General features: G+C 46.9%; 1 protein-coding gene across 1 annotated transcript in view; it reads left to right on the top strand.

Moving 5' to 3' along the window:
* Window positions 1-12,083, top strand: part of LOC144485493 (NACHT, LRR and PYD domains-containing protein 3-like) — a 97,267-nt gene that overhangs the window by 71,561 nt on the left and 13,623 nt on the right. Inside the window, exons 11-12 of the mRNA XM_078203639.1 lie at window positions 3,466-3,636; window positions 7,636-7,806. Of these exons, the coding sequence (XP_078059765.1) occupies window positions 3,466-3,636; window positions 7,636-7,806 (342 nt within the window). The remainder of the gene's footprint in view (window positions 1-3,465; window positions 3,637-7,635; window positions 7,807-12,083) is intronic.

The following is a 12,083-nucleotide window of genomic DNA, read 5'->3' as shown; positions in this document are numbered from 1 at the left end:
CTGGCTGTCCTGTCTGGAGACAATACACATCTCTTTAACCTGTGCTTAATGCTCCCTCCACTCACACTGTTTGTACCTTTAAGACTTGATTATCTGTAAAGACTGCATTCCAGTCATTATTCTGTAAATTGAGTTTGTGTCTCTGTATGCCCTGTTTGTGAGCATTTCTACACTCCACCTGACGAAGGGGCTGCGCTCCGAAAGCGAGTGGCATTTGCTACCAAATAAACCTGTTGGACTTGAACCTGGTGCTGTTAAACTTCTGACTGTTCCTAACCCAGAGCTCCATGTGACCAATGATGAACACACAAGCTCCAAGTTATGGACTCAGCAGCAGAGCCTCTCCTGTGCCCATCCATTCACTCACTCTCTCTCTCTGGATCCACAACCCATCTCCCCATCAGCGATTGCCCACCCAGCCTCCAGATCTCCCAGCTCCAGCACTGCATCTTCCATTGGCATAAGGATGACACAATCCAGACACTGTCACTCTTGGCTCCTTCTCTGACGCTCTTCTACAAGCACATAAATTTCCATTGATACTCACCCATCAAAGACACACACAAGCCTATGGTGCTGCCAGACTGCCCATCATGGGACCACCAGGATGGTCACTCAGTGTCGGCAGTGCAGCAGTCATCTCTGACTGACCGGAACCCTTCACAGAGAGGCTGACATGTTCCTGAAGATTGATGCTGCTGTCTGGACATTGCCAGTATCTGGGTGGAGATGTTCTTTCCACAATTTCTCTTTCATCCTTATTCACATATCAGCCTGTACGTTTAACGCTCACCTTGTCAGAACATATCAGGTTATTGATCCTTTTGCCTCACTGCAGCCACGTGCTGCCTGCTCTGGCCCTCGGCAGTTTCTATCCAGACTTGCTTGGGTTGATGTGACAGGTCTCGTCCTCCACTCCTGAGGGAACAGAACCTCCCTCCAAACCGATATAGCCTTGAGAATTTCCAGGGAAGTGTCAGCGAATTGGGTTGAATCTGCCTTCTGCCATTTCAGCTCTTTGTTCATTAACCAGGGCTCCCTCACTGCTCCCTTCAGAGCCTTTAAAAGTGCTGCTGGCTGCCTTTAAATCTGGTGCCAGCTCTGCCAGAATGGGGCCTTCCCCTGCAGACAGTGGTTAAGCTCTGGAATGCACAGGGTTTTGGGGGAAGGTGGGGGGATGACACTTAGTGAGTTGCTCATTCGGAGAGTCAGTGCAGACACAATGGGCCGAATGGCCTCCTCCTGCTCTGTAACAATTCTGTGATTCTGCCTGTGCTGCCTGAGTGCACGGATTTCCCGAACCTGTCAGATATTAATGTGCCTGTTTGGTTATATGTGGAGTTGGTTAGTTCATTTGGTTTGGTGTTTAGAGTGTGATGTAGAATGATGCTAAATCTGAGGGTTTGGTCCTCTTACCGGCTGTGGGGTTCATGGAATCCCATCTCCTCCCATTGCCGCACGTTTATTAAATTGTATCCCTGAAGCTACATGTAACAAACTGTCTCTCTCTATTGGAGAGAAACACAAAGAACAAAGAAAATTACAGCACAGGAACAGGCCCTTCGGCCCTCCAAGACTGCACCCACCATGCTGCCTGACTTAACTAATACCCCCTACCCTTCCGGGGACTATATCCCTCTATTCCCATCCTATTCATGTACTTGTCAAGACGCCCCTTAAACGTCACCACCATATCTGCTTCTACTACCTCCCCCAGCAACGAGTTCCAGGCGCCCACTACTCTGTGTAAAAAATCTGCCTTGTACATCTCCTTTAAACCTTGCCCCTCGCACCTTAAACCTGTGCCCCCTAGCAATTGACTCTTCTGCCCTGTGAAAAAGCTTCCGACTATCCACTCTGTCCATGCCTCTCATAATCTTGTCGACCTATATCAGGTCTCCCCTCAACCTCCGTCGCTCCAGTGAGAACAAACCAAGTTTCTCCAACCTCTCCTCATAGCTGATGCCCTCCAGACCAGGCAACATCCTGGTCAATCTTTTCTGTACCCTCTCCAAAGCCTCCACATCCTTCTGGTAGAGTGGCGACCAGAATTGAACACTGTATTCCAAGTGCGGCCGAACGAAGGTTCTATAAAGCTGCAACATGACTTGACAATTTTTAAACTCAGTGCCCCGGCCGATGAAGGCAAGCATGCCGTATGCCTTCTTGACTACCTTCTCCACCTGCATTGCCACTTTCAGTGATCTGTGGACCTGGACACCCAGATCCCTTTGCCTATCAGTATTAACATTTTATTGAGGACCATGGCGACTAACATTGTCCACACGGCAACATCACCAACTTCCAGTTGAAATATCGATACATTTCCAACCACTATCTTCACAGAATTCTTACGGAGCACAATGAGGCCATTTGGCCCATCGTGTCTGCACCAGCTCACCAAATTAGCATTAGGAATTTGAGTCATTCTCCAGCGTTTTTCTCGTATCCTCGCTCATTCTTTATATTCAAATAATCATCTAATTCCTTTTTGACTGCTTCAATGCAGCCGACCTCCACCACACTTCCCGGCTGTGAATTCCAGACCCGAACCACTGGCAGTGTGAGAAAGGTTTCTGTCGCATCATCTTCAACCCCACCACACACTCCATTCCTGAGCCCCAGTTAGAATACTCACTGTCTCCATCTCCTGGTGTCCCTGTCTAACTGCACTCAGTTACCCCCCTCACTGTCTCCATCTCCTGGTGTCCCTGTCTAACTGCACTCAGTTAGAATACTCACTGTCTCCATCTCCTGGTGTCCCTGTCTAACTGCACTCAGTTAGAATACTCACTGTCTCCATCTCCTGGTGTCTCTGTCTAACTGCACTCAGTTACCCCCCTCACTGTCTCCATCTCCTGGTGCCTCTGTCTAACTGCACTCAGTTACCCCCTCACTGTCTCCATGTCCTGGTGTCTCTGTCTAACTGCACTCAGTTACCCCCTCACTGTCTCCATCTCCTGGTGTCTCTGTCTAACTGCACTCAGTTACCCGCCTCACTGTCTCCATCTCCTGGTGTCTCTGTCTAACTGCACTCAGTTAGAATACTCACTGTCTCCATCTCCTGGTGTCTCTGTCTAACTGCACCCAGTTAGAATACTCACTGTCTCCATCTCCTGGTGTCTCTGTCTAACTGCACTCAGTTAGAATACTCACTGTCTCCATCTCCTGGTGTCTCTGTCTAACTGCACTCAGTTAGAATACTCACTGTCTCCATCTCCTGGTGTCTCTGTCTAACTGCACTCAGTTACAATACTCACTGTCTCCATCTCCTGGTGTCCCTGTCTAACTGCACTCAGTTAGAATACTCACTGTCTCCATCTCCTGGTGTCTCTGTCTAACTGCACTCAGTTAGAATACTCTTTGAATGTCCCGCGCTGTACATTATTATTGTTAATGATCTTATTCTTAAAAACACTGTGGATTTACCCTGATTCCTGTTATGTTTCTCTCTCTGATCTCCAGTCTCTATGGCAACAATCTCACCGATTCTTGTGCCGAGGACCTGGCCTCTGCTCTCAGTACAAACCGCTCACTGATAGATCTGAATCTGGGTTCCAATAACCTGGGAGATTCCGGAGTGAAACTGCTGTCTGTGGCTCTGAGGAATCCGGACTGTAAAATACAGAAACTGGAGTAAGTAGCAGACTGTGTGAGATTGTGTTTATAATAACTGAATATTCAACAATATAATTTCACCACTGGTATTTGTATAAAAAACACTGCCCGTTACTATTGGCGTCAGTTATGAATCAGGAAAACTGCTTTTCCTCTGACTCCTGTTGCTTCTCTCTCTGATCCCTGAGCAATGGGATGTCAGTCCCACAGTTCCTTATGTTGAGGGAGTGGGGGAATAATGTTATGTTTCACCCTCTGAGGTCCAGTCATTGGCAACTGCAAACTGTATTGAATTTCTACCTTCGGGTGTGCTGACTCTCAGAATCCCCAACCTGATCCAGTCACATGACTTCATATTATAAGAGCCGACAGCTTTGACAAATCAACAGAAAAGGCAATGAGGGACAATTCGCCTGGGAGCAAAGGTCGCCAGTCACAAATCTGATAGGTTTGTGGTCACAGCACAGCTGAAGTAACGTATATAGTTTTGGTCACCTTATGAACGTATTTCATAAACATTTGAGAAAATGTTGGCTTGAGTCTTTCATGGCATGCCAGGCTTATCTTATGAAAAAATATAGAAATTATTCGTTCGATACTCACTGCAATTGGGACGAACCACGGCTGATCATGGTCGGCAGGGTGGTAGAGCTGTTAGCACTGCTGACTCAGTGCGCCAGAGACCCGTGTCAATTCCGGCCTTGGGTGACAGATTGTGTGGAGTTTGCATGTACTCTCCGTGTCTGCGCAGGTTTCCTTCAGTTACCTCCCACATGCCAAAGATATGCACGCTAGTTTGAGCGGCGATGGTAAATTGACACTTAATGTCAGGGGGATTTGCAGAGTTAATATGTAGGGTTACTGTTATAGGGCCTGGGCGGGATTGTTGTTAGTGAAGGATTGATGGGCCGAATGGCCCACAGCTTGTCTGGGCTTGCAGAATCTCACTGGCTGTCCTGTCTGGAGACAATACACATCTCTTTAACCTGTGCTTAATGCTCCCTCCACTCACACTGTTTGTACCTTTAAGACTTGATGATCTGTAAAGACTGCATTCCAGTCATTATTCTGTAAATTGAGTTTGTGTCTCTGTATGCCCTGTTTGTGAGCATTTCTACACTCCACCTGACGAAGGGGCAGCGCTCCGAAAGCTAGTGGCATTTGCTGCCAAATAAACCTGTTGGACTTTAACCTGGTGCTGTTAAACTTCTGACTGTTCCTAACCCAGAGCTCCATGTGACCAATGATGAACACACAAGCTCCAAGTTATGGACTCAGCAGCAGAATCTCTCCTGTGCCCATCCACTCACTCACTCACTCTCTCTGGATCCACAACCCATCTCACCATCAGCGATTGCCCACCCAGCCTCCAGGTCTCCCAGCTCCAGCACTGCATCTTCCATTGGCATAAGGATGACACAATCCAGACACTGTCACTCTTGGCTCCTTCTCTGACGCTCTGTGCCCTCTTCTAAAAGCACATAAATTTCCATTGTTACTCACCCATCAAAGACACACACAAGCCTATGGTGCTGCCAGACTGCCCATCATGGGACCACCAGGATGGGCACTCAGTGTCGGCAGTGCAGCAGTCATCTCTGACTGACCGGAACCCTTCACAGAGAGGCTGACATGTTCCTGAAGATTGATGCTGCTGTCTGGACATTGCCAGTGTCTGGGTGGAGATGGTCTTTCCACCATTCCTCTTTCATCCTTATTCACATATCAGCCTGTAAGTTTAACGCTCTCCTTGTCAGAACATATCAGGTTATTGATCCTTTGCCTCACTGCAACCACGTGCTGCCTGCTCAGGCCCTCGGCAGTTTCTATCCAGACTTGCTTGGGTTGATGTGACAGGTCTCCTCCTCCACTCCTGAGGGAACAGAGCCTCCCTCCAAACCGATATATCCTTGAGAATTTCCAGGGAAGTGTCAGCGAATTGGGTTGAATCTGCCTTCTGCCATTACAGGCCTTTGTTCATTAACCAGGGCTCCCTCACTGCTCCCTTCAGAGCCTTTAAAAGTGCTGCTGGCTGCCTTTAAATCTGGTGCCAGCTCTGCCAGAATGGGGCCTTCCCCTGCAGACAGTGGTTAAGCTCTGGAATGCACAGGGTTTTGGGGGAAGGTGGGGGGATGACACTTAGTGAGTTGCTCATTCGGAGAGTCAGTGCAGACACGATGGGCCGAGTGGCCTCCTCCTGCTCTGTAACAATTCTGTGATTCTGCCTGTGCTGCCTGAGTGCACGGATTTCCCGAACCTGTCAGATATTAATGTGCCTGTTTGGTTATATGTGGAGTTGGTTAGTTCATTTGGTTTGGTGTTTAGAGTGTGATGTAGAATGATGCTAAATCTGAGGGTTTGGTCCTCTTACCGGCTGTGGGGTTCATGGAATCCCATCTCCTCCCATTGCCGCACGTTTATTAAATTGTATCCCTGAAGCTACATGTAACTAATTGTCTCTCTCTATTGGAGAGAAACACAAAGAACAAAGAAAATTACAGCACAGGAACAGGCCCTTCGGCCCTCCAAGACTGCACCCACCATGCTGCCTGACTTAACTAATACCCCCTACCCTTCCGGGGACCATATCCCTCTATTCCCATCCTATTCATGTACTTGTCAAGACGCCCCTTAAACGTCACCACCATATCTGCTTCTACTACCTCCCCCAGCAACGAGTTCCAGGCGCCCACTACTCTGTGTAAAAAATCTGCCTCGTACATCTCCTTTAAACCTCGCCCCTCGCACCTTAAACCTGTGCCCCCCTAGCAATTGACTCTTCTACCCTGGGGAAAAAGCTTCCGACTATCCACTCTGTCCATGCCTCTCATAATCTTGTCGACCTATATCAGGTCTCCCCTCAACCTCCGTCGCTCCAGTGAGAACAAACCAAGTTTCTCCAACCTCTCCTCATAGCTGATGCCCTCCATACCAGGCAACATCCTGGTCAATCTTTTCTGTACCCTCTCCAAAGCCTCCACATCCTTCTGGTAGAGTGGCGACCAGAATTGAACACTATATTCCAAGTGCGGCCGAACGAAGGTTCTATAAAGCTGCAACATGACTTGCCAATTTTTAAACTCAATGCCCCGGCCGATGAAGGCAAGCATGCCGTATGCCTTCTTGACTACCTTCCCCACCTGCATTGCCACTTTCAGTGATCTGTGGACCTGTACACCCAGATCCCTTTGCCTATCAGTATTAACATTTTATTGAGGACTATGGCGACTAACATTGTCCACACGGCAACATCACCAACTTCCAGCTGAAATATCGATACATTTCCAACCACTATCTTCACAGAATTCTTACGGAGCACAATGCGGCCATTTGGCCCATCGTGTCTGCACCAGCTCACCAAATTAGCATTAGGAATTTGAGTCATTCTCCAGCGTTTTTCTCGTATCCCCGCTCATTCTTTATATTCAAATAATCATCTAATTCCTTTTTGACTGCTTCGATGCAGCCGACCTCCACCACACTTCCCGGCTGTGAATTCCAGACCCAAACCACTGGCAGTGTGAGAAAGGTTTCTCTCTCATCATCTTCAACCCCACCACACACTCCATTCCTGAGTCACTGGCCATCCTATGTCCCTCCCTGTGACTCAGGGTAAGGACATGGGAATCCTGTGCTCTTCCCTTTCACCATCTTCCTTTTTGTCGTTTAATCAGTCTGGCACTTCTATTTTGTTCTTTCCTTGTCACCCGCCCATCCCCAGCTCCCGTCACTTAAAACACTTTAATTCACCGCTATTTCCAATTTCTAAGTTTCGCGAATTGAACTGAAACTAAATCTGTTTCTATCTTCACAGATATTGCCTGACCTGATGAGAGTTTCCAACATATTCATTCATATTTCAGATTTACAGCGTCAATAGAATTTTGCCTTCTGTATGAACTGAAGTTGTGTTTCTTGAATGTCCCGCGCTGTACATTATTATTGTTAATGACCTTATTCTTAAAAACACTGTGGCTTTACCCTGATTCCTGTTATTTTTCTCTCTCTGATCTCCAGTCTCCGTGGTAACGCTCTCACTGATTCTTGTGCCGAGGACCTGGCCTCTGCTCTCAGTACAAACCGCTCACTGATAGATCTGAATCTGGGTTCCAATAACCTGGGAGATTCAGGAGTGAAACTGCTGTCTGTGGCTCTGAGGAATCCGGACTGTAAAATACAGAAACTGCAGTAAGTAGCAGACTGTGTGAGATTGTGTTTATAATAACTGAATATTCAACAATATAATTTCACCACTGGTATTTGTATAAAAAACACTGCCCATTACGATTGGCGTCAGTTATGAATAAGGAAAACTGCTTTTCCTCTGATTCCTGTTGCTTCTCTCTCTGATCCCTCAGCAATGGGATGTCAGTCCCACAGATCCTTATGTTGAGGGAGTGGGGGAATAATGTTATGGTTCACCCTCTGAGGTCCTCTCCTCCTCCTCAGATGTGCACAGCTCTCCCCGGACACAGCATCCATTGATTTGTGAAAGGGGGGAGAGTGAGTGGATGACAGTAAATGGAGGACAGAACATGGTGGTGGAGTCTCACTGTTAGTAACAGATGTCAGTACAGCAGCGAGAGCTGAACTTAGTTCCAATGATCAAGATGCAGAATCAGTTTGGGTAGAGATAAGAATTAACAAAGTTAAAAGATCACTTTTATAGGCCCTGCAATAATCATGGGTGATTTTAACATTCATGTACAAAGAAGAACAAAGAGCCATGCAGCACAGTAACAGGCCCTTCGGCCCACCAAGCCTGCGGCGACTCCTCATTCTTATTCAGACCCAGTACTTATTGCTCAGACGCAGCTTCTATTCCTCTGTTCATCTCCCGTTCACGTTTCTATCAAGATAAACCTTGAACATTGGGAACGTGCCTGCTTCCGTCAACTTCACTGGCTGCGCATTCGAGGCCTCTCCCACCCCATGTGAAAATGTTCCCCGCACGTCTCCTCTAAACTTTCCCCCTTTTGCCTTCAAACTGTCCCGTCTTGTAGTTGACCTTTCCACCCTGGGGAAAAGACTCCAACTATCAACCATATACCTGTCTCTATCAGGTCGCCCCTCAGCCTCCGTCTTTCCAGTGAAAACAATCCGAGTTTATTCAACTTCTCTTCATACCTTAACCAGACCAGGCAACATCCTTGTGAACCTTCTTTACACCTTCTCCAAAGCAGCCACATCCTTTTGGTTGTCTGGCGATCAGCACTGCACGCAATATTCCTTGTTGGGCCCAACTAAAGTTTAACACAGCTGTCACATAACTTGCCAACTTTTATACTCGATGCCCTGGCCAATGAAGCAAGCATGCTGCATGCCTTGTTGACCAAGTTATCCACCTGTGTTACCACTTTCAGGGATCAGTGGACAAGTACGCACAGATCCATCTGTATGTCAATGCTCCTGTTATTGTTTTCAGACAGGGAAGGCTGGGGGACGACCATGTGGAGTTGTATCAAATTATAGAAATAAACCTTTCCCCTTTGTTTTAGGAGACAATAACCAGGGGCATAGATTTAAGGCATTGGGGAGGAGTTTCAGAGGAGAATTGAAGATGACACAGTGGTTAGCATTGCTGCCTCACAACGTCGGGGACCTTTGTTTAATTCTGGCCTCGGGTGACTGCCTGTGTGGAGCTTGCATGTTCCCCCCGTGTGTGCGTGTTTCCGTCAGGTACTCTGGTTTCCTCCCACAGTCCAAAGATGTGTAGGTTAGGTGGATCGACCATGCTAAATTATCATTTCATGTCCAAAGATATGTAGTTTCAGTGGATTTGCCATGATAAATGTCCAGTGATAAGCAGTTGTGTGGGCCTGGCTTTTTCGGACAGTCAGTGCAGAGTCGATGGGGCGATTGGGCACCTTCTGCAGAGTGGGGATTCTATGGTTCTGTGGAAAAGTTTTTTCACCCAGAGGGTGGTGGGAATCTGGATCTCACTGTCTGAAAGGGCGGTGGAGTCAGGAACACTCGCAACATTTAAGAAGCATTCAGACAAGCACTTGAAATGCCGCAGCAGACAAGGCCATGGAGTAAGTGCTGGAAATGGGTTAGAATAGATTGGTGCTTGATGGCTGACACAGACACGATGGGCCAATGGGCCTCTTTCTGTGCTGAAAAACTCTATAAAGGCCCAGGGGTTGGAAGTTATGAACCAGAACCTGAATTTTCACTGATTCCTGTGATTTCTCTCTCTCTCTGATCCCAATGCAGTGGAATGTCAATCACATTGATTTTTGTGCCCTGAGTGTAGGGGAACAATGTGACGGTGACTGAGGACCTGTTCACATGCTTACAGGGGGACACACATCACCCAGTCACACAACCCTTGATTTGTGAGGAAGAGTAAAGAGTGAATGGAGGCAATTGTTAAGACGCAGACCAGAAACTCCAAGGTGTTTTGTGAAGTTAGCCTGGACACTTGGTTTTACATTTGATTTTGGCATTGATGAGCATGAGGTGTTTCACTCCAGGTATGAATCAAGTGACCCACTAGGATGCTTTTATCAAACACACTTTATTTAAGAATGCAGTTAGAATATAACAACAAGAATTAGCATAACCTTTCCCAATTGCAAGACTTAAACATGACACAGTATAACTCTTAACAGCTAGCTATCTCTGTTGTTCCAATATAAAGCAATACCCACAGACATACACCCTTCTCCAACATTAGTTAGCACAAAAACAAGTAAGCTCACGTGATGCCGATTTCCAGCTTTTTACCACTTCCGGAGAGCCAACAGACAATTGTTTTCAGAGAAGGATGTCGCCTCCGAACAGTCCAACCACAGAGAGGTAACCCCAGTCTCTGACAGCTTCCAACACAGCAACACTTCAACAGCAAAAACTCCAACTTCAGAGAGGGAAACAGCACTGCTCTTTGTCTGAACTTCAAGCAGCTTCTGAAAGCAGAATTGAAACTAGAATGTTCTGTGAAAAATAGCTGTCCCTCAGTCACATGTCATAACCTGTCAATCACCCGCAATCAAGCTCTACTCTGCCATCCCAGGGGAAACACTGAAACGACAGAACACTGCATTAGTTCAGATTAAAATCAACATGATGTCAATTATACTGCTTCAGTAACAATAAAGGAAACTGGCTACAGATAGCACGGTGCCGACAACATAACCTGCAGAGAGACATGATTAAAATAGAAACTAGAAGCAGGAGTCGGCCATTCGGCCCTTCTAGCCTGCTCCACCATTCATTTTGTTCATGGCTGATCAACAAATTCAATATCCTTCAATATTCAGTATATTTCTTCAAGACATAGTTTGTAACAAAATGTACATTCCAGCACGTCCTTCAGCTGGTTCCATGTGACCGGTGATGGGCACACAAGCTCTATGTGTTGCAGGTGCCAGAGAGTCTCCTGTGTCCATCCATTCATCCGCACGCTCTCAGCTCCACAACCAGTATCACAATCAGCGATTTCCCACACTGCCTGCTGATCTCCCAGCTCCAGTGCAGCTGCTTCTCGGTGTAAGGATGGCAACATCTGGACACTGCCACCATTTGTAGTTCATTTCCTGACGTTTCGTGCTCTTTCTACAGGCACATAAAGTTCCATTGTTACTCTCCCATCAAAGACACAAGCCTATGCTGGTTAGGTGATAGAAAATAGGAAGACTTTTCTATCTCCTCGATGGGCAAGAATATCAGAAGAATGGAACACCAACCACCTTCAGATTCCCTCCCAAGCCAGACACCAACCTGACTTGGAATATATTGCTTTTCCATCACTGACGTGGGATCATAATCCTGAATGTCCCTTCCTAGCGGCATTATACCAGAGGGTCTTCAGAATTTAACAAGATGGTTCACCATCCCCTGATCAAGGACAATTGTGGATGGGAACAAGTGTTGGCATTGCCAGTGACACCATCATCCCATGAAAGAATTAAGAAAGACCAGTGCTACCCACTGAGGGGATGGGTAATTGTGCCCAAACATAGTTACAGATGAGAGACACACAGCTGCTACAGGGCAATTGGAGTGACCATTGAGCAGGCCATAAGGTTTCTAAAGATAGATCTGATGGAGCCCTTCAATATACCCAGCAAGGGTCTCAAATGTCCTGGTGTTGTGCTGTGTTCCATACAACCTGGATCTAGAGTGGAGAAGCTTTGAACAAAGTGTGACTTTGAACAAGTGCGATGTTGACCAGATGCTTCATGATGAGGAACCCCATGGACCACAGGCCAGGGACATGGGATATGTGTCAGGGAGGATGGAGATTCAGTAATGCAGACATGTTTTCCAAGAACCTTAACTCACACAGCCATTCAGTGTAATAAATCTTCACCATCTCCAGCACTGTTGCTGTTTCTGTGAATGTTTATAATTTCCCTGGAGCCGTCACGACATGAAACAAAGGTATTGGAATTGTATTGACCTGATTCAGTGCTGTATTTCCCATCTCACATTCCCAGTGAACTGTTAAAGACCCAGTAATG

The sequence above is a fragment of the Mustelus asterias genome, unplaced genomic scaffold (assembly GCF_964213995.1).
Source record: "Mustelus asterias unplaced genomic scaffold, sMusAst1.hap1.1 HAP1_SCAFFOLD_195, whole genome shotgun sequence".
NCBI lineage: Eukaryota > Metazoa > Chordata > Chondrichthyes > Carcharhiniformes > Triakidae > Mustelus > Mustelus asterias.
The sequence above is the reverse complement of the archived record's forward strand: the minus strand, read 5'-3'. Positions and strand labels throughout refer to the sequence as shown.